Genomic DNA, 22796 nt, shown 5'->3' on the forward strand with positions numbered 1-22796 from the left:
TTTATTTTCTGCAGCAGAGATGTCAAACTCAACATACCATGCAAACATTTGAACAGTGTTAATTTTGTCAACTTAAACTTTAACTAAAAATTAGGGCCGTTAAGATTAATTGCATTTATCACGATAAACTCAGATCCATAATTGGTGCATTATTTCATATCACAATTATTTACATGCTTTATTATCCCCTGAAACACATCCCTTGAATTAGCCATGTCAGCATCTCTCTGCAGCCACAAAGAGGTAATACAGGTCCACCACTGCTTTTTAATGTCTCATTTCACTTTTAAAAACTCACAGAAAGCTCAGTGGACAAGTCAGAAGTCATCTGCACCCTGTGTTATCTACATTTACATTTTTGATGTCCTTTTTTTTCATTTGAGATCCATAACAAACTCCTTTCTGTGGTTGAGTTCATGTAAGACTCTTCAATCTACCTATAAAAGCAAGTCTGTATTCAAACAGTCAGTTTCTCTCACTCTTAGTTTAAGACAGTCGGAATATATAAAATGGCATAATAACAGTTTCAAAATGCAAAAAAGTGAAACTAAAAGGGGGTGAGATTAACAGCAATTAAACACAGAAATCCTGAGCTTAACTGTGATTGAAAATTTTGATCATTTAGCAGCCGACTGAAAATGTTAGTCAACATTTCCATGAGAAAGAAAAGACGAGGGTGCCTGTTTTGCTCTGTGGGTGGGGCAGGCGCCCATGGGCAGGGGGCGCAGTCCTCGGCATTCTGGTCGCGGGATCAATTTCCGTTGTGTGTTTTGATGCATGTCTTCCCTTTTCTCTCTCCCAGTGTTTCCTGTTTCTCTTTGGCTGTCTTATCAAATAAAGGCAAAAAACTGCCCAAAAAAACAAAAAAAAATTCTCAGCTGTAGAAACCAGGCGTCCCATGTTTGGCAGCGTGTATAGAGTACAGTATGACTCAGTAATTTAAATGCTGTAAGAAGGCTGTCTGTGGTAAAATGCTTAACCTCATATGCAAAGTGCACTAATCAACTGTCTTAAATGATCTTATCTCCCTCATGTAAATCTGCCTACATGCTGGCATATTTTATACCCTGATCATGCTGAGTCAGCTTCCTTGCAATCTTTGCACATCATGCAACCTACCATCAATGCACGCGGGCTTGTATTTACTAGAAATAATACAGACAAGAGCTTGAGCATTTTAAATCTTAACTTTTTATCCTTTTTTCAATTTATTAATTTTTTTGTATTTGATGTTTATTTTCTATACATTGAGAGCAAAAAAGAATGCAGTATGTTGGTGCACCAGATTCACAAAGTAAAGTAAAGACTAAAATTTAAGTGCTTTCTGTGGAAAAAACTGGACTGAAATGTTTTTGAGTTTTTGTCAATTAAAACAAGACTAAGAATATAAAGAGTAGAAATTACTAATATGAGGCTAAAACTAGTGAACATTTTAGTCTCAAGACTAAAAGAAAAACTATCAGATCAGTCAGTTTACTACTGTGGTTGAAGTAGAAAGATAAAAATATGTAATTCATATTGATTCATGCATGATCTAATTTCATCCTAACATATAGGCCTGAACTAAAGGAAGGAACAGCTGATATCTGATGCATTAATGGAATGTTTTTATAAAATAGAATGATTTACTTGTGTTACTCAAAAAACACATAAGATGCAAAACTTAAAATGTAAGATTGTTCAGCTCTAATTTTAAGCACCAAAAGAGCAGTAGGACTGCCTTACTTAAGGTTCTGCTTATTCTAAGGACTCTGTTAAACTTTATCAAGCCTTAGACCTTTCAGCAGGAGGGGTATTAACTTTTCATTCCAGTTAAAGATCTACAAGTCGAACCCACTCAAGAACAGCAATTCCACTCGGAGGTAAAGCAGTAGTGAAATCAATTTGCCACACTTCATTGAGTGCAGCTACAGTAAGGATCCAATGTGCCTGGAGTCTCCTGTGTGATAGTTGCGTGCAGTATTTAACCTGTTATTTTGCAATGTTAAGCTCTCAAACGATCTGCTGCTTCATAGCTGTTTTGATATCACATCCGCTCACCCCTACTCTGCTTCTATTCCCAGCGCTGACACCCACACTCGCACAGCAGACCACATGTCTGTAACTCATATCTCTTGGCTTGCAGCCTGTAAGGTTGGCAGCACTGTCTGTTTATAAGGTTTTCACCCGAGCGGAGAGTCTGGACAGTCTTGTTGATCCATCCGTACTGTACTTACTGCTGATACACACTTGCATCTTAATTGAAAAGAACGTTGCAATCAGTGTGTGTACCGCAGAGCTCTGGTTGTCTGCGAGTCTGAGCTGAGACAGATGTTGTGGTGGTCTAGGCTAACAGGGTGGAGTCCCACGGTCATTAACAGTGGCATGGCAGCTGGGAGATGCCTCATTAGGTGAGAATAGATTGGAAAAAGAGACAGACAGATAGTGAGGAGGAAGAAAAGCTAAGAAATGAGTTGTTACATAAACTGTTGTGGCAGATGGCTTTCCACCAGTGTGCCTAAGGTTTCTGCCTGTTGAAAGAGATTTTTCAGTGCTACCATTCTAAAAGCTAAAAGTAAATTAGTAGTGAGCTCAAAGAGAACATCTCCTCATTCATCCTGGGGGCCTTACATGAAGTCTGGAAAATTGGTCATCACTCCAAAAGACTAATGTGGGATACATACTATAAATTATTTGGGCAGATTTTGTGCCTAAGTCTTTCTGACCAAAGACAGCAAAGGCCAGATTGTTTAAAGGTGCTTAAGATTATCTTGCCAGGTTTTCCTATGGTGGCCAATCAGGAAGCAAGCTGACTCAAGAATGAAGCACAACAAACACAGCTATGCCAGTGATAGTAAACATAGTTCAGTCAGGACCCCTATGTCATGAAACACGCATGATTTGCCCATATGAATATCCTCTTTATCAGCAGTTAATAGTTTGCACTTATTGCTGTTATGTAATTTTTGGTGGTGAAGTTGTTCTAGGATCCCTCTGTCCTTCCACGAGTCAACATGGAAAGCATCAAGCAGAAATAGCACATGTTCCTGCCTTCCAGTGCCTTCAAGGAAAACCTGAGGTGGTAGAGAAGCAGCAAAAAGACGAGAGCAGAGCAGGCATCAGTGACAACAGAATGACATTAAGTAAGAAGAAGAATAAAGGAGGAGCTGGGGTGGAGGAGGGTTGCAAAAAAGCAGCCAGAAGGGAGGGAACAGCCAAAAATATCCAGGTTAGAGCAATTTAAATGTGGTATCATGAGCGAGTTTAGCCAATAGCGTGCTTAGAGCAGACAAGTTGGCCATCAGCCAAAGAGGGCTTGCTTGAAATCATTGAAACATTTTGCTTGTTTAATCCATACTGTCAGATTATAACACACTGGTTTCAAGATTTGAAACAGGTCAAATCTGCTTCAGTATAACTGAACTAAAAGTAATAGGCGTTCTGAAGCTTAGCATAATATTCCAAAAAAGGGTGATAGTAAGACAATGAAGAAATAAGAATAAGGAATAAATAAAAGAAGAACACAGCTGGCCACCAAAAAGTCCACCTGTGCTCAAGATTTCTACCTGTTGAAAGTTTTTCCTCACAGATGTTTACAATTGCTTGCATGGTGTGAAGTCTAGAAACAGCTCTGAATACAGACTTAATGAGATACATTTTGTTTAATGTGTTTTATATAAAAGATAATGCATTCATTGATTGACTTCCAACAAGTCATGCACTGTTTTGTTGCCTTATAAATGGAGAGCTGAATGTTTCAAGACGGCTGGCTAACAATGGTGTCTGCTGACTGTACTGTACTTGTCTAATTTACAGTATGGTGCTGTCAGTGCCTTGAAATGAGAGTTTATTCTCTTACAGTACAATAGTGCATTATAGATTTGAATCAGCAAGTCATGCTAAACACAGTGGGTGTTTATATGCAAGGAAAATGTAAGAGTGGGTTTTTTTGTCTGAGAGGGGACTACAGTCTAGCATAGAAAAGTGTAGAAATTAGAACTGTGTGGATTTCAGATTGACCAGAAAACTAAAAGTGTATAATCTTTGGATCATAACAGCCTCTGGTTGTGAAAGAAAAATTGTGACCCTATGACCTCATATAATCAACCCTAATAATCAAACAAAGCGGCACTGATTCACAGCCTATTGGAAGAAAAGTCTTCAGGGCAAAGGTCGCTCATTCACAATGCTGTCTCTGAACGCTGGATTTCATATGTGGACAATTTTCTTTGTCAGTTGCCTTCAGGCTAAACTAGAAGTGAAATCCCTCCTATTTAAGATAGAGCTTCTATTTTCTCTTCTCATTTTGAGGATTTTCTTTCATAAGGGTTGTGTTTCGCCATTGTCTGCAAAATTCAAAAGTGTTGACATGCCTGGAAATTTGAGTTTTTGTAACTTGAACATGCAAGAAGTGTAACAACTCCAGATAGGAAGTGATGTTTCTTTCATGTGAATGTAAGCGTATGATTGTTTGTCTTATGTGTGGAAAAATGCGGCTCTTCTGCATTGTGAGGGCATTTTAGAGCACTCATGTCAGTAACCTGCATGAGGGAGCTAATCTGTTAAATCAGCACTCAGTGACAAGTCGGTGTCAAAATCGGCGCCTTTTACTTTTGGCTGTAAGCAGGTCACATTCACAGTGTCTCACACATTAGCCCTCTGCAGTAGCCTGGAAGGATCAGTGTGCAGTGCTGGCTGTGGGAGGAAGAGAGTAACGTGATAAGTGAAGGGCACGAAATCAGGTGGTGGTCAGCCTGGCAGGAAGTTTGACTGGTGGGAAAATAGAGGTTATTCGGGGACAAGATGAAGAGAAGTGGGAAAAATGAACAGTTTTTATCTATTTTTACAAGCTCTAGTTTTTGCAAGCTAAAATAGAAGTTTTTACAAGCCACAGTTGGAGTTTTGAGTCTTAAAAATTGACTAAGAAAGTCACAAGAGATAATTTTACTACCAGCTTTTCTAAAGATATTTAGAGCATCGTTATAATGCTGAATAAGTCAGCTTTTCTTTTGAAGACAAGCAACTTAGCTTTTCTTACAGGTTCTAGTTATCAGTGATGAAGCAATATCATGCAATACATTAAAAAATACAAATTTGGACAGTTTAAATCCATACAATAAAGAAATATATTTCCATTATTGTCATTGGTTGTACAGGCCATTTTAAAGATGTAATCACTGTCTAATTAAGAAATGAAGCCATGTTTTAATGATAACTATGCAACCTCAAAATCAAAAGACATTTTCTGTACCGATAAAGAAATGTAAGGAAAACTAATATTTTGCATTTGTATTGTCAAAAGAGTTATATTTATCATGGATGCATGATATTGAGGGATCGCTGGATCGATTCCTGGTCTTGCCGCTGTTTAGTGCAAAAAAATCTCTGACATTGACATCAGCTAAATCCATGTTTCAAACATCTGCATGTGCTGGCCTTAAAGGTCACATTTTTTGTAAAATAGACTTCACATTTCCTGAGAGGGGCAGAGTCAGACAGCTCAGTAACATTTAAAGCCACAGGCACAGAAACAGCTCATTGTGAGCAGGGCTGAAACAGAGGGGTTTTTTTGAAAAAAAAAAAATCCAATACTAGAGTGTTTTTTCAGCAACAAACTTTACTGGCATGTTTTGGGGACTCCTGAGACCAATATAAACTTGTCTTAAAGGGGTAAAATATGTTCTTGATCCAAGTGAGTTCTCACCTGGTTACATGAATTCAAATATATGAATAAATAAGACTCATTTTTCACTCCAACTTTAAATGGAATTTTTCTTGCCAGATCACTAGTGAAATTTGCTGCGTGAAATTCAAGGATGGGAGAGCACAGCGGGAAATACTCAGGACAATTCATCACAAGCTGGTGGAAGTGGATGATCTGACGTTGTAATCCTCCAGCCAGCATGAAACTATAGGAAAAAATAAACAAAAGAGGAATGTTTGTGAAATAGCCTCATTATGTTTCCTGTAATGAGTGTGTTCTCTGCTGATTTTTTGTTGATATAGTAAACATGTTCAACTATAAGTAGCAGTGCTATAAAGGCTAAAAACCGTCATCATTGGTCAGTGTCAGGTCGTCTGCTACCTCTGCATTGTTCTCCTTACGCCTTGCCCTGTCGCCTTCCACTGTGAGGTGGTTTATCTACGAAGGAGTAAATTTGAAAGGTTTTGCTTGTCTGAAACTGTACAAAAATATCCAGGAGTGGATTTGTGAAACAGCTATGTTGTACAATTGTAGCTGAAACTATCTGAAGTCAGTTTCAAACTTGGCAGTTACAAGAAAAGTGGTGGGATAGTTTGATAAATGTACTCAGGAATGTACTGAAATGTAAATGTTGTGCAAGATGTTTAAACAATCCAGCGCAGCAAAACTCTTCAATCAAAACCACAAAAGTCAATCTTAAGATGTTGCTACTGAATAATTCAGAGAATAGTGAAAGTATTGGCTGTCTGGGAAGACAAAATTTCATCGCTGTCCAATATTTGTGAAGATATGTCAATGTTTAGCCTATGCCATCTTTTTAGCTATATCTTGTAAATGTCATATTACTATTTCAGCCAACTGATTTATCTGCTAAATTAACACATTTGCAGTGTACTAAATGCTAATCATATTAGAAGAAGTCCACATCTGCACACTTGGCTCAGTTCCACTTGAAGGGATCATCTGATTTCCAGACTCTGATATCTTCTACATAATAAAAACACTGTCACAGGCTCAGCAGTGGACCAGTGCTGTTGCATGTTCACATTATACATGGCTTCCTGTGAGTCCTGCTTTTATTACACACAACAGAGCTTTGTATCTAACTGCATGCTTATGAGACAGTGATAGTAGAGGCGAGTGGGAGTGCGCTCAGGGATACATTCCTCCATAAATAAGTGAGTAACTGCACACAGCGGGAGGCCCTGCTCCTTGTAAGACCCTGGGTGTTCATGGGCAAGTGTTTCATGTCTTTGAGCCGAGAGGACCATCATTTACTCAACAACGCTGGCAGCTGTGAAAGAGAGAGCGACATTCTTGAGCTATTGGAGCGAGGCACAATTCACTTGCATATCCCTTGTGACACTTTGCAAGAAAAGAGGTCATTTTTTTGGCCTGGAACGCTGACAGTAGAATTGCAGCAGGGCAGGTTGTGCAGACCACAGGATGTAATTGAGGGTTTTGGGGGAGTTGCTTTGATTATGAGTTGTTGCTAAACCTGACCTGGTTGTGATGATGTATGTGTCACCGTCAGGACAGAGGAATTTGACACTGACTGTAGCTGCTGTGGAAAGAATCTGACTTGGGTTTAAATTGAAAGACCACATTTCAAACTCTTTGTTTTTAAATATTTGATATAAATGTTTGGGCCTGAAACCATGAAAGCATGCTAAATTTTCTGTCTCCTGTGTGAAATATCATTTTCACTGAGTGAAGCATTATCAAATATTAAAGGGCAGTTGTAAAGTTTACCAAACGACCGAGCACAAAAATTCTACTCTAAACTCAGTAAAACATTTTAATTGGTGTCTGTGGGCTCATTTGTGTTGTTAAATTAAAACTGATTTACATTTTGTCATATTTTTTGTTCATAAAAGAAAATAAATTCAGCATCATTTCAAGTGAAGTTCTCATATATGGAGTCTGCTTGCTTTGAGCTATTATAAAGAGAAAAATCTGTCACAAACAGATGAAACATCTTTTATCTAAGCTATAGCTGTCTCTCTCACCATCTGTTCATGTAGCTGTTAAACTATATGCAACACATTCCAGCCCGTTCTCATGGGCTTATATTGCATACAGTCCTGGGATACATGGGAAAACAATTTTCATGTAGGAACGGAAGAGGCTGTTTGAAGTAAAGTTTGCATACCCCACCAATTAAAGGGAAAAATTCAGCATGTCCTCATGTGCTTTTAATCGTTGCTTTTATTTACAGATTGAATTGAAGAGGCAGCTGAAGTACACAGCACTGTCTGAGACTGAGTGCTCATAAAATGTATGAAATAGGAGGCTTTGGTATCATAGTTCGTCATATAAATCCAACATCCCAGTCAGCCCCAGTCAGGGCACCTCATCCTATCTCTGCATAGTTGTATTTTTTGTGGTGACAACTATAAACCAGCTGCACAAGTAGGTAGTATGAGCATTGTCTCTACCTGGAGCTACATGTACAGAGGTTTAAGGTGACAGTACAGTGTGGGCAGTGATGGCCATGTGGTAGAGTAGGTAAGGTAATGAATGTCCCAGTGTTGACATAAGGACAGCATGGAGGGAGAGGGTAGCTCTGGGACACTGGAGGTTACTGATCAGTAGTGTTGTAGTACTCAAGAATGTTCTTGGTCTTGAGACCGGTCTAAAGACCACATTTTGAATGTCTTGGTCTTGTTTTGGACTCAAGAGCATTTTTATTCTGTCTCAGACTGGCCGGACTCGGGATGTTCCATCAAGACCGGTCCAGACCAGCAATGATCTGCTATTCCTCGACTTCATTAATGTGATAATAAGGAGAAGCAAAAACTCAGGCATCAGTCCATCTTATTTCTAGTCAGAAATACCTCTGAACACTTACTTTAGGTCTCATTCACCTGACCAATCTAGATAAACATCTCATTTTCAGATATTTGAAATAATTCTGGACTTGTCAGTGGCTCTAAATACATACAAGGATTTATTTTTTACAGGAAGTTAGTTGATTGAGATTTTTGCATGTTGTGCTATTAAAGATTTGCAGACACCTTGTTTTTATCAGTCAAATTAAATAAAAAGAAAACTGAAATTAAAGAAAGAATGCTCTTTAACTGTTCAACCTTATCATAGTTTTTTAAATAGATTTTTAATGTCTTGGACTTGTCTCAGTCTTGGCTTGTATCCGTCTCGGTCTTGATTCGGTCTCGACTCAGTCTCAACCCCCAGAAGTCTTGGTCTTGTGTTGGTCTCGGTTGTGTTGTGGGACTAACTGAACAAAACACAGGCAAACAGGGGTTATCACTCGACAACCTTGGTTAATTTATGGCTTTTTGCTCCCATCGGTCTGCAGGGTTGACTTGTGAGGCCAGTTAACTGGATTTAGGGATTTTTTTCTCCAAGCGCTTATCCTTTTAGTAGGGTTCAGTTATTTCTTGTTGCCTTCAGCTTGTATCATATCATATCTCAGTGTATCTTTGTGTGTTTTATCATGCTGCATTGTATCATATTTTATGGTATGTTATCATATTGTATGGTTGGTTATTGTTTGTTTTTTCCCAATACCCTTGCATAGTCATCATTTTTAAAAGGTGGCGGCGCCTAAATGGAGCCTGAATTGATACTTTTAAGAGAAAAAAACTACATTTTTAAAGTTGGCAGCTGAGTGAAGGCTATCTCAGTATTGTAAATGATTTAGAAATCAGGAAATATGATGCCAATAGAACACAAAAGTAAAGGAAACTGGTGTAACTTCTTAACATAATGAATGTCGTGCCTTTCTTTTAGGTTGACAGGGATTAGGCTGGGGTAGTGGGGTACCGAAAGGAGGCACTGAAACCTTGTAATCCTGTACAGAAGGTTGTTGGTACCAGATTTTGATAGTCATCCCTAATTGTAGGGCATTGTATTCTGTTGTATTGTATAATACTGTATTGCATTACATTGTATCCTTTAATTATGTACTTTATTACACCATATTGTATTGCAGTATCATATCATACTATGTTGTTTTATATCATATCGAGATGTAATGATATATTACAGCTTACAATATCATATGTTTTACTAGGGTTGTTAAAAATGTCCAATTTATATATAAACGTTATACTTACAACAATAACTGCGTAAAAATGCAATAAAACCCAAAACAAAATAAAATTCTTATTTTTCTTTGGTAATATGAACACTACTTTCAGTCCTTAAAAACAAAACAAAAAACAACAGAAAAACCATGGACACTACTGTATCGTAGCGTATGAATCATACAGTTCCTTATTGTACTGTTTCTTATTGTATTATTTATCATATCATTCATCAGACCGTGCTGCACCCGACTGTATCGTAATTTATTGTAGGCTACCGTATAGTTTCTTATCACAGGGTGCCTGTAGATCCATGAAAAGTCCTAAATAGTCTTAAATTGCACATTTGAAATTAAAGTCCTTAAAAAATCTTTAAAGTTGGAGGTCTTAAATTTTAGAGGGAACTTTGACAAAGACGTACTTATCCAGTCTTCATTTTTCAGCAATGCTTACACATTTTTAAACATCTTCCACCTCATATTGTTGTGTAAATGTTCTCCAGAATTCATGGAATTCAGTGCTGGATGTTGTAAGTTTCCTGAGGGAGGACCACGACAGCTCTCTGATTTCATCTGGTTCTCTGTGATTAAATACGATCGGTACTGTTGGCAAACACTAGTCCAGTTCTCTAACATCTGGGCTACAAGGATGTCCACTTAAAAATCTGTTATTGTAAATATTCCCGTATATCACCACATATTGACAGAATAAAGGCAATACATGTGCCATGTATTGGCACAAATTTGGGTGTTTATGACTCTTATGGCATTGTTTATTGTATCATATCAGACCTTTCTGCATCATATCATTTTGTATCCTATTGTCATTCATTTTAAGATCATTTTGTATTGATGTAATGTATTGGAGTTGTTTTCATCAGTGTTGAATAATTATGTAGTGTGTCATATCATAGTTTTGTTGTGCATGTTTGTATCATTTCTACGTAAATACACAGAATCATTAAAGCCTACTTTTATACCACAGCTTACTACAGTATATTAAAACCCCTGACCCTGTCTTTTGACCAGCATACTGTCTGCCATAGTGTCTAAGTGCATGAGCATGTGAGCGGGTGAAAGCAGACAGAAAGTGGGTGGGAGCAGACTTGTCTCCATATGTTAGACATTATCTGTCAGCTGCTGCATTGTGTTTGTTCATGCGCGCACACACCACCACTTTCAATTACATGGCCCACAAACTAGGCCATTGATCCACTCACGTTTTCCTGTAAAGGGATGTCAATTTGTGCCTTTTCCTTGCACATTTAGATCAGGTCACGTACATCAGCAGCTGCAAAGAAAAAGATCTAAAACAAGATCCGAGCCCATCCCCCCTCTTTGCCTTTACATAAACAGACGTATATCTGCTGGTGATGTGTACATTCTGACATGTTTGCATTGTCTATGAAGCTGGCGAGTGTGTTTGCTGACTGTCAGGCAAATAGGACAGTGTTGCTTTCCTCGCACCCTAGAGAAGGAGCAAACATGAAGGCTGTGGTGTCTCCTGTGTGGCTCCTAATTGGAAACAACACTCCGCCTGCAGGAATGACGCTTGTCTTAGTGTGTTGTGTTGATCAGATAACTCGATCACATATTAGCGTGCCTGCCGTGTGCTCAGAGCATGTTTCAATGTGGCTCAGAAGTAGGTTATGACACATTTGGATGCATGCGAGCATGTGGTGGGCCTCTCTGTGGGGGGAACAGTTAAACAAGAGACAGATTGCAGACAAAGTCCTGATGGAGAGCAGTCTGTATGTGAGCACCAGACAGTTTGATTGACACCTGTTAGTCTTAGGGTCCAGTTTTAAGAGGTGAGTTGCTCTTTTTACAACTCCATATATCCTCTCTGTCCTTCCAACACATTCACATTCAGTGTCGGACCCCTCAGAGGTAGCAGCAGAGCTTTTAGCCCCAGGGTGAGGGGGCTAGTTGTCCTGGAATGCAGTTGACTTTCTAAATCCCCACCAGTCTATCCTGGGGCAGCGGGGCAGGGCCTATCTCAAGCCCCCTTTTTCCATGTGAGCTACGTCTGGAATCTCAAAGCAAGCAAGCCGACTCGCTGCGGCCTCACTCTTTCGCCGCCACTGTTTGTGTGTGCGTCCCTGAGTGCAATGGAGGAAGAAATAGCAGATGAAGACAAAGATTGCTCACTGGGGGAAGGTAATGAGCTTTTTGACATGCCACACACAAATGTATTCAGACCCTTTGGAGGTTTGCGTCTATGTTCTGCTGAGTGTAATTTGGTTAGCAGTGGGGAAACTGTTTAGAGTTAAAAATAGGATTGGAAGTACATGAGACTACCGCAGAGCTGAACTTGAGCAGGGTGGGGGTTTGGGATGGTGACAGAGCCTGATCATGACGCACGGCCATTTCTAAAAAATAATGTGTTTTACTGATGAAGGCAGTTTTGTGTTTTTGGAATTAGATCTGCTCAAATTGACAAAAAAGGAAAGTGGATTCGAAAAAAGGAATCATAACAAATGAGAAGTGAATAAGCATGTGTGCCTTTCACTTTCTAAGTTGTTGCACTTGTTAAATATGAAGATACCGCCGCTTCAGTCCCAGCATGTCTTTGAGAGAAAAACACGGAATCCCTTTTTCATCTGTAGCTTGCAGCGAGCTGTCAAGCTCTCGAAGAAAAAAGAAAAAGGCAGAGCCATATTAAGCCACCCACCAAATAATGGAAAATCACTTGAAATATCCTCCTTCAACTATTGAGGAACTGAACTTTGTAAGAGGCCCTTTATTTTCTGCCATTACCCCCTGAAAGGTGCGCATTACAGCTCTACCTGCCTGCCTGTCTGAAAACAAGGCAGCAGATCAGCTCGCTTTATTGCTTCTTTACCCTCAGTTTTCACACTCGAGCTCCTCTTTTCCTCTGCTTCTGTCCTTACTTCCCTTCTTTTCCTCTCCTTGCTCTTCCTATTTTGTAGGATTTTGTGGCGATGCCCTGACTGATTTAAGACAGGCTAACAGAGTGCAGAGATGTTCATGAGCAGGAGGAGGCTGTGTTTATTTACTCTAAAATCAGGCCTTACATCATTTTTTGTGTAAAAAAGAATTTTATGCATGATTATAATGTGTAAGGCTGAGCACAGCTGTTTTACACAGTCATCAAAAATAGAAAAAGATACTTCCTCATATTGTTTCTGAATAAATTAATCATTTTGGATGTATAAACAGATGCTGTGGATATTGTTTTCAAGTTTCTGTGTTTGAATTAATGGGTTTCTTTGGCTCTTCTTTAAAAACAAGATGCCAAACAGCTGTTTCACTTCAGTGTTTTCATCACCGGTGCTGTGGCTGTCACATTAAATCCTGGCTTTATTGCTGAAATGTAAAACAGTATAAATATGAGATGAACCGAGGCGACTGCAAATCAGACAATGTTTATTTCTGCGTGCTTGTGGAGAGAATATTAACATGCTTTTACATGTGAAGTCAGTCGGTTTTCTCTTCTCTTTGCTGCCTCACACTGATTTTTCCATGCTGGTGAAGAATCAGGGTCTCAGATGGTTGAATCTACCCTGACATGCCCTCCGCATGAACTATGGAAGAATAACATATACACACGCACTTGTTGTTGATGTCAAAACAATCAGCCCTGCACATGTTGACCCCTCGTCTCTTTGTCCCCCTGTCCCCTCAGAACAAACAAAAAGCAACCTGAAGGTAACCTCCCCGGAGGACGCCGAGCACGTAGGCCGCAGACAGGCCTCCCCAAATGGGACGCCACCTACGAGAGGGGACGCTAAAGGCAGCCGCACAGTCCCTCGAAGACACACGTTAGGAGGGGCCCGCGGCTCCCGAGAGATCCTGGCTATGCAGCCGTCAGACATGGACAAGAAGAGGGAGGCCTTTCTGGAGCATCTGAAGCAGAAATACCCGCATCATGCCTCGGCGATCATGGGCCACCAGGAGAGACTGCGAGAGCAGGTCAGTGGGTTTACAGAGTAGTGAGTGTGCAATCTTGCTGCTTGTTTGGGTTTGTATTATTGTTATTTTAGATATTTTTCATTGCAAATGATACAAAAGTTAGATCCTAGCAAGTATTCTGATTGGAGGCATTCCATTATAGCTTATGTAAAGTACAGCATCAGTAGGGCTTTTCACAGTATTATATGATCACATAATTTTCCTCTGCGCCTCAGCAAAGTGTTCTCAGTACTCTTAGTTAACGATAAAACGCAGGGATTTGCCCCGAGTAGTGTTTTGAGTACCTCTAAATCACTGAGCAGACTCTTCGGCTGCATTTCCACCAAACAGTCTGATTAATCACTTCACTATTTGTGTTTTCACTGTCAAAAGTTGGGAAAGGTACCAAAATAGCTGATCCATACCATCCTCCTTTTTTGCCATTCTGTTGGGTAGTAAACACACCTATCAAGCCTGAAAGGTGGGGCTAGACACACTGTTATCTGCTGACTGACCAAAGAATCATCATATCCTGTATGACACTAATATAATGATTAAACACAATCCACATAGTAAGATAAGATCAACTTTATTATCCCTCAGAGTGAGAGATCTGTCTAGGCCTCTTCACCCATGCTGCTGCCAGAGACAGCACTCAACAACATAGAGATTATACATGAAAAACACTGAATATCAATAGATAATAACCCTAAAAATCTGTGATATTAATATCATTAGATTCTCAGTGCAAACATGCTATAGAAACCACAGTCCAGTCCATTGCCATTCCTTCCTTAAGTGCTACTATTAAAGAGCTTTATAGACACAGGCATAAATGAATTTTTAAACCTGATGAGTGTACAGTGGGGAACCCCGAACCTCTTCCCAGAGGGCAGCGGTTCATACTCTAGATGTAAAACATGAGACTGATCATTTATAATCTTAGTGGCCTGTTGGAAAGCAGCCTGTTCAAATAGTCTGCAGGGATGTGTGATATTTTACATCCTACTGCAGTTTTTCCATACAGTCTGAATCAGTCGCATTTGTTTTAGCTGCACAGAAAGGCTCCCAAAGTATTTTGTGATACCATACCTGATTGAGCTCTCTAAGACAGTCTGCTAAAAATAAATATAAACTTCTGGTCAACACGATGAACTCTCAGACAATGTAGGAAATGTAACTGTTGTTGGCTGCTACATAAACTCACCAGTTGCCAGTATGCACCAGTTCAGTGAATTATCAATAAACAAAAATAAACAATAAATAAAAAGATATTGATATGAGGGTGCCTGTGTAATCATTTGGTTGTGGATGACCAATCTTTAACAGCTTTTCGGCCTCTTTTTTTCATAAATATGCTTGTTAAGGATATATGAAATACTAAGCAAATCTGCCTTGGGGGGTACTGCTTGGATTGAAATGACAATTCAAAACAACAAATAATGAGTGTAGCGAGGTTTAGCTCACCAACGAAATGGTTCTAAGAGACAACTCTTTCATGGGAACGACAAGAGTGAGGCAGTCTCTTTTCTGTCAATTTTTGCTGTTTAATAATAGATATTGTATAAAAAATGACACCAAATGAAGAGTTCCTTTTTACTGAGCTGAGCCAAATGAGTCTAATCTCTAAATTCAGCCACAGTTCTCATCACTACACACCAAGGCTGGGTGGAAATTTGCTGTGGAAACCCAAGCAAAATCAAGGTTTACCATGTCAAACCATACCAGACTGTACTGAATTTAAGGTAGACCTGCAAACTCATAATCTTTTCATCAGGATAACTTCTATATCCTCAATGCTAAATAAGCTTCATGTACTAGTCTGAATACCAAATGGTTGATAGAAAATCTAAACAAAAAGTTCAGATATTTATGCTAATGTTTTAGCATGTCACCTGTACTGTGTGTAAAGAGATAGCAAAAGTGTTCAACTTCAACTCCATAAAGTGCGTTTTTAGTTTCAGTTTAAAAAGTCAATTAAAAAGCCCATAAAGTGTAGCTGTAGTTAGGCTAAATTTACTGTAATTCAATTTTTAGATAAAATTACAAGTTAAATCACATCTTGCCAAGATAATAAGCTGCCAATGCTGATGTAGACATCTGACATTTAGGAAAAACTTTAAGTTAGATGAAAACATCAGTGTCTTTCTGCTTAATATAAAGCTCATGCAAAAGCCATCATCTGTTATTGAAATCTGAAGCCAAAAGGAAAGTGCAAAAAGCTGCAGTTCCTTGACTTTCCACTACAACATCATTAAAACGTCATAACAGTGCATAGCCGAGATCAGAGTTAACAAAAAAAGACAAATCCAAGCATGTCAGCCTTTCTCCAACTCCTGAAGTTTGAAGTAATAGCCTCATTTATGTTTTTATAGCACCTGCGTAGCTTCTTGTACAGCGGAGCATGATACTGCAATTTCTGTGTGAACTCCTCGGCCTGCGGGTCGAGGAGTTTGATGGCGCTGCACTGCAAAAGCAGCTGGTGGGTATTAGCATATGGCGGGGCATGCAGTCAAACCACAGCACCGTCCTGAAGGACTAAAGACGGACCCAATGGAAGTCCCGGGTTAGGCTCCAGAGTTATGACTTAGAAACCACTGGGAAGTGTCACTGATAGTTGGGTAAAGTCTGAGCTCATGAGTTCATGCTATAGTAGCATGTTAGTTTAGCTAAGTTGCTTACAAAGTATTAGTTCAGGCTCAAGCAGATCATTTTTTGGAACACCCTTTCTTTCTTTTTTCAACTCATGGTTAATTAAGTGATTAATAAGTGATTTTGTTGTCTGTGTATGGACTTTACTCCTCTAATGAATAGAGCACAGCTTAATATTTCCAAGATGTCAGGCTGATGGCTATAGCTGCAGTAATTTCACGCTTATTCATAACAGTGGTTCATTCTTCTCATCCAATTCTCTGCAGATATTTTACGAGCCAATTTTACAAAAATTGGATTTAATTAATTAGGTTAAATCAAAGTTGAACATTCCAGTGCTTTTGCTTCCACCCTTGGAGTTCCAGGTATTTTTATTGTCCCTTGCAGAGTCCAAAACAATTTCCTCCTGTTTTTTCCTTTTTGTTTGCCGCAGGTTAAATGCGAAGTCTATCCTATAAATCTGCCTGTCAGGTTTCCCTCCCACAGCGGCTGTGAAGCACTGAGGTTTCTCTGAGTAGGTAGAAGAAAACATGTGAACCACAAACAACTTTAAATGGTCCATACAGTCAGAATCCTGTTTTGATCACCATAATTGCACTTGCATATAGTTCAGACTAGTTTATTTACTCAGAACTGTGTCTCAGTGAGTTTATGACTGTACTGATCATAAAATCTCAGCCTTTTGAAGGTGAGGTCAGAGCTGGGGGAGGGTGACCCAGAGGGAGTCACTAGATGGACACTCGGCTCACCTGGTCATTGTCTGTTTGTTTGCTCCAGGTCAGGGGAGACAAAAGGGAGGGGCAAGCTGGCTTTTGTAGCCAAAACAATTGAAGTAATGGTGAGACTGGCACAGAGCCACAGGAGGGCTCCAGGCATTGTGCAAGAGGGATTTTGTGTGCCTTTTTTCAGACCAGCCCACACAGCACTACCTGCATGCAAAGTTAACCCTTTTCTTGGGCATTTGTTTCAATCCAGCACTCTGATCATGAACTTTGTGAATTTGCATTGGTGATATGAGTCAAGAGGAGTGATGGTTCCTTGTTATGAAGTCCCTGTCCATGTGAAGTGAGTTCTTTGTGTCTTACTGTAATCAACAAGTCCTTAGCAGTTTATTTAAGAAAACCCGTGCTGTTTTTCTGCAGAGGAGACGAGAGGAAAGCAGTCTGTTGTGAAATGAAGGTAGTCAGACAGGTAAGTTCAGCTTCGAATTTTGGGGTGGAGTCTGTGTTGCCATAGTGACTTATGATGTCACTGCTGGAGGGGCTCAGTTTACGTGTAGGTGCCTGCTGGAGCGGACAGTGCTGGGAGCTGTGTTTGAGTGCAGGGAAGCTGCTCTGCAGAACAGGCAATGGATCTCAAGACTGTCTGGAGGCATGGCTCTCTATACAAGAAGTCCGCGGAGGAATAGAAAGCAACTTTTTAAGAAGAAACCGGAATAAACTTGTCGAATCAGCGCATTAAGACCGAGAAGAGGGGGTAAAGGTAGGAATTATAAAAAAAACTTGTTCTTCTTTGCACTCGGCGCATTGCAAGATTTTCAAAACTGTATTAATACGACTATAAATGCATGGAGTCCGGCGCTTTTTATGGAAAGTAGTGCGTCCTGAAGGATATTTGTGCTGCAGCAAGACAAGCGTGCACGCGAGCAGACAGCAAGGTGCTCCAAAGTTTGCTGGAAAAATCGAGCGATAACTATTTGAGCGCGACTCTTTTTCTTCAGTTCACTGAGCTTCAGCCTTGAGGATGTAAATCTGCCACGAACCACTGGCAATCTCATGTGATGGCAGTGGCACTATAATTGCAGAGCAAATTATCTATCTTGAATGGAAGTTGAGGTTTATTGAAAACGTGCTCTGACTTGCACGGTAGGCTATAGATGATGGAGATAGTTGGGTTACGCTGACACTATAAGGGTTGTGGCGGTACAAGTTTACTAAACGTCTTCACGGGTCTGTAGCTAACATCGCATCCCCGTTTTTATACCACAGCTGTAAAAAATTGAAGTCGTAGGCACCCAATAGAGGCTCAATTCTTGTTATTACCTCAGATTTACTCATTGGCGGATTGACGGGGAGGCTTATGGGGCTCAAGCCCTTAATATTTTCTTTTCATCTTTCTAAAAAGACAATTTTCCGCATTTTTGTGAATAAGTCAATTTCAGTAACCCCATATATTGCTCTTAATGTTCTCTGTCTGAAAATGCATAGTTCTAAGTTTAAACTTTTACATCAAATTCACTTCCCAGACATTTTTAGTTGGCAGAAGTGGAAATAATTGAACTTAAACATAAATTTTAAAAAAAATGAAGGATTTTTTATAGGTTAGAATGCATAATTTTTTGCCTAAGTGATATTTTAATTTGTTGGAATTTTAAATCTAGATTTATGTTTAAAAATGCACAAAAATAGCGTGTACAACTGCCTGAAATTGCAAAAAGTTTCAAGTGAAGCAGCCCCCTGGCCATTTTTTTGGCTTAGCCTTGATATTTAACATATCTAGCTCTTTCCCTGGATTTATTCTAAAACTGTGCTGTCAATATTGCCAAAGTAAATGTCGCGAAAAGGTATTTAGACAGTACCTTTTTCCATTTCAGTTAACACAAGACATAAGATTTGATGTAGATTTAATCTTTGGTACTTTTTGATGCAGTCATTATTAGAATAGCTAAAACTGTGTTGAGCCAAAACAGTAGCAAAAAGTTTGCAAGTATTGATATTCTAACTTTCCTTGCCACAGTGCTTTTTTTAAAAAAGTTATTTAATCAACATTTCAGATTTTTGTGTATTGTCTCATTTTTAGTACCTATTGAGGTTTTTTAAGGAACAGATTTACTTACTACTATTTTTTCACTGAAATAGACATTTAACTTGTTTTGAATTTTGAATCCCCCCCCCCCCCCCAAAAAAAAAAAAAAAGAGAAAAGAACGGGTTCAGTGTGCAAAGACCTTTAGACCTACCAAGAGCTATGATGGTATGTGCTCCTGTAGAAGACAAACATTTGTAAGAGGTCAAACCCTCAACCAAAAGTACTACAATACCCACAATCCTTTAGTGTCACAGTGATGTCTCTGAGCTATGATTTAACCACAGACAATAAACAGCAGACAGAGCCCTAAGCAATCAGTCCTTAAAATTTCCCATTAGATTCCTTACTCAATGCATCAAGCATGTCTACTGACACTTTACAATAATTGATCTCTTCATTTGCCCCCTATGACTTCTGATTAGACAGTGCAACAATGGACAGAAGATACATACAACACATATCAGCCCTTTGAGCCTAGCTGTTGTTGCTAACTGCTTATTAGCCTGTTGTAACGTGTCATTGAAGATTGGTGTTGCTGCAGTGTTTTACCTTGTTTATTGCATACCTTGTGCAACTCACATCCAACGCTCGGCTCTTTGGTGTGAGCTTTAATCTAAATATTGATTAAAGCACACACTTTTAAACCTCACCCAGTGCTACACAACAAACTTTTAGGAGAAGTCAAAGACTGGTAGACTTGAAAATGTTATTAATGTTGAGTTAGAGACAATTAAAAAAACAGCCTCAGGTAAATTTTGCCCACTGACAATTGATAATTGAGTTTAATAAAGCATTTTATCTCTTGCATTACAAAGGCTATTGACCAAAATCACACAAATTATTTTCAGAATTGCATTAAAACTACTTATAAGCTGACATTTACAGTATGCCAGTATAGGCTATGAATCAGTATAAGTGTAAAAGAATAGAAAAGAATAAGTGTAAAAATAGACATTTTAGAACCCCATACAGCTGGAATGGAATGACTCTTGTTTAATAAGCAAGAGTTTGATTATGAGACTGGAATTCGAATGAGGCTCTATTGAACTAATCGTCCAACATTTAGCTATTTGGGGTCATCTCAGTTATTTCATTTGCTTATTTTAGAGGATTTAGGAGTTTTGCTGGTTTCTTGAAGAAGCTTTTATCTTGCCTTTGATAATGTGTTGAGGATTGCTGTAGCTGTTTGCCATCAAAAATGGTGTGTTTGTTAGCTAACTCAGACACTTTCGCAAAATAGTTCATAAGGAGAGCAAGAGGAAGGCTTTCCCCTTCTTCAACTGTATAAACTTGTTAGGAAAATAATGTTTTGGGTCATTCCAGAGTCATAGCGCTTGAGCGTGGAGCTTACTGTCCTTATTAGCAGAGGATTTCTGACAGTTCTTTTATGGTGGAGTTACTGTAAAAAAGTTTTAGTCCAAATTGGCTGGCTCTAAAACTCTTTGAAGTTCTTCCTTTGGCTACAGAGACGCTGAAATAAGCAGACACAGATATGATCCATCGGTGCTGATTGTCAGTTTTTAAGAGATGACACTTTCAAATTGATTTTGGAGCGACGCTCTTCATATGTTACACAGATTTGTGGACTGAGATTTGAGCGGTGACTGCTCTTCTTGAATACATCATGTCAAGGAAGAAGAAATAAGATACTGTCACAGAACAGACGGGTCTGTGCATGAATTCCCAGCAAATGGATGATGTCCTCAGAAATGAAAAAAAGATGATGGAAAGCTCTATTTTTCTGGTCTAATATGAAATGTCAGTGTGTAATAATTTATCGCTAATTTAAGCTTCTGACTATGATAACAAAACAAAAATGACAAGTTTATTGAAGCGTTTGTCATTTTGGTGTCCCGCGGAGCTATTATTATTATTCTGCCACGAGGATAAACAGCAGGAAAACAAGTCGAGTGGCTGTGAAATCTGCTGCAGAGTCTGTGGGAAAAAACTTTCACACACTTGTGAATCGCTGACCTTACAGGAAAGGCAACATCAGTGGCAACAGTGCGTGCTTCAGAGGTGACAAACACTCGTCTCTGGAGGTTTGAGTTACAAAGGCAGGGATTAATCAAGGTCAGGCGGAGGTGGGGAAGATGATATCGCTTTAGTTTGAAGAGTGGATGACCCTGCTCCACCCAGCATATACGCAGACTCAGACTTCTTCTATGAGGTACCCCTCAAGTCTTCTTCCTGTGATCCTTAAATCCCAGACAAAAGCGAGAGGTTTAATTTCCTCCTCTCCTCATCAGGCCTGCAAAGACCTGGATCCCACCCAAGGGGGAAAAGATAATATCCCATTGGTCTGACCGCCACCCATCCTCTCACCCCTCTATCTCTGCCCAGGGGGGCTTCACCAGCACAAACTGAACTGCTTGACCGATCACAGAAATGCTATGCATACACCGACAGTCCCCTCCTTCAGTCTGTGTGTCAGTGTCTGTGTGTGATGAGCTGTGACCTGCAAGGCCAACGGTTTACCGCAGAGAGGAGGAGCAGCCATGTTGGGACAGCTGTCTGCAGCTGTGGCTGGACAGGCAGGTCCATCACCCCTCTAGCTGGGATAATCTTTGGGTTGCTGAGTGCACACATCATGGTAACCCTGAGACTGTCAAAATAGGTGAACTGTTTTGTAAAGGTGCTAATAGTGTTGTTTAACTACTGGTTGTGATTTATTGTGTTGGAAGAAGGTGATGTCAGTCCAAATCAAACTATCAGTGCATTTACATTCACAGATGTAAATTTATTGAATCAAGCTATGGTTAAAGCTCAACTGGACTACTGTTCTTGTCACGGTATTCATGCAAAGAGAGTGAATTGATTTACTGATCAGAGCATGTCCTCCTTCCCTATAGTAGATGGTGAAATGCTCTCTCTCTCAGCTAATTACTGAATACTCTCTGTTGATCTTGCTAAGAAGTTTGCAAGCAGCTAAAAGGTTGTATGTCAAATAGTGAAAACATGAAAAGCTCTGTGCGTTTTGTACATGCTCTATACTTTTGGTGATTCAATGCCCATCAGTTTTTCCCACAGAATGATGATACACTATAGTGGAGTGGTTTATTAAGTCATCCCAGTCCGCCTCATTTCATAGGTTTATTTTTTTTTGTGTATTTCTGCTCATTTGACAGAATTAATCAGCAGTAGGTTGTATGAAGACAATCAGATAACAACACTTCCCTTTTTAAATATTTCACTTGATATGAAGTAATCATTGCAGGTGAGCTGCGTGTGAATATTTAATGTTGACTAGGTGGTAGGACTGGATATTTCCAACAGCCTCACTGTATGATATGTATCATGTTACAGAGGCCACAATATGAAACGACACATGTTGATTTGGTTGCTGCAGTGTTTTACCTCTTTTATTGCAGACCTTGCATGACAGTTATCTAACTCTTGACTCTGGTGTTTGAAATGATCCAATATATTTGCTTTTAGTCTTGCTTGCAGTAGATAGACACTATGATCCATGTTACTGGTGAGTACCCACTTTTTTTGGTGTATGTAGCATGCGCTGCATCATGCAGTTCAACAACAGCTGCAGTGTGCTGGCTTTTTGTTAACTGCACGATTGGTGATGAACCTGTTAAAACTGCTGTCACTGCATTTACAGCCATATCAGTTCCGTAACATCTGTATCGATACATGTATCAGCAAGGTGCATGTGGTGATATATTGCCTTAATGATTTTT

General features: G+C 39.5%; 1 protein-coding gene across 15 annotated transcripts in view; it reads left to right on the plus strand.

Moving 5' to 3' along the window:
- Positions 1 to 22796, plus strand: part of si:ch211-285f17.1 (sickle tail protein) — a 207596-nt gene that overhangs the window by 120799 nt on the left and 64001 nt on the right. For 13 of the 15 annotated variants that reach the window (XM_041814795.1, XM_041814797.1, XM_041814794.1 and 10 more), the window contains one exon: positions 13381 to 13667. In XM_041814795.1, coding sequence (XP_041670729.1) covers positions 13381 to 13667 — 287 coding nt within the window. Of the gene's footprint in view, positions 1 to 11757; positions 11892 to 13380; positions 13668 to 17649; positions 17781 to 22796 lie in introns of those variants that run through there. The other 2 variants (XM_041814796.1, XM_041814802.1) reach the window with 2 other exon arrangements.

The sequence above is a fragment of the Cheilinus undulatus genome, linkage group 19 (assembly GCF_018320785.1).
Source record: "Cheilinus undulatus linkage group 19, ASM1832078v1, whole genome shotgun sequence".
Classification (NCBI taxonomy): Eukaryota; Metazoa; Chordata; class Actinopteri; order Labriformes; family Labridae; genus Cheilinus; species Cheilinus undulatus.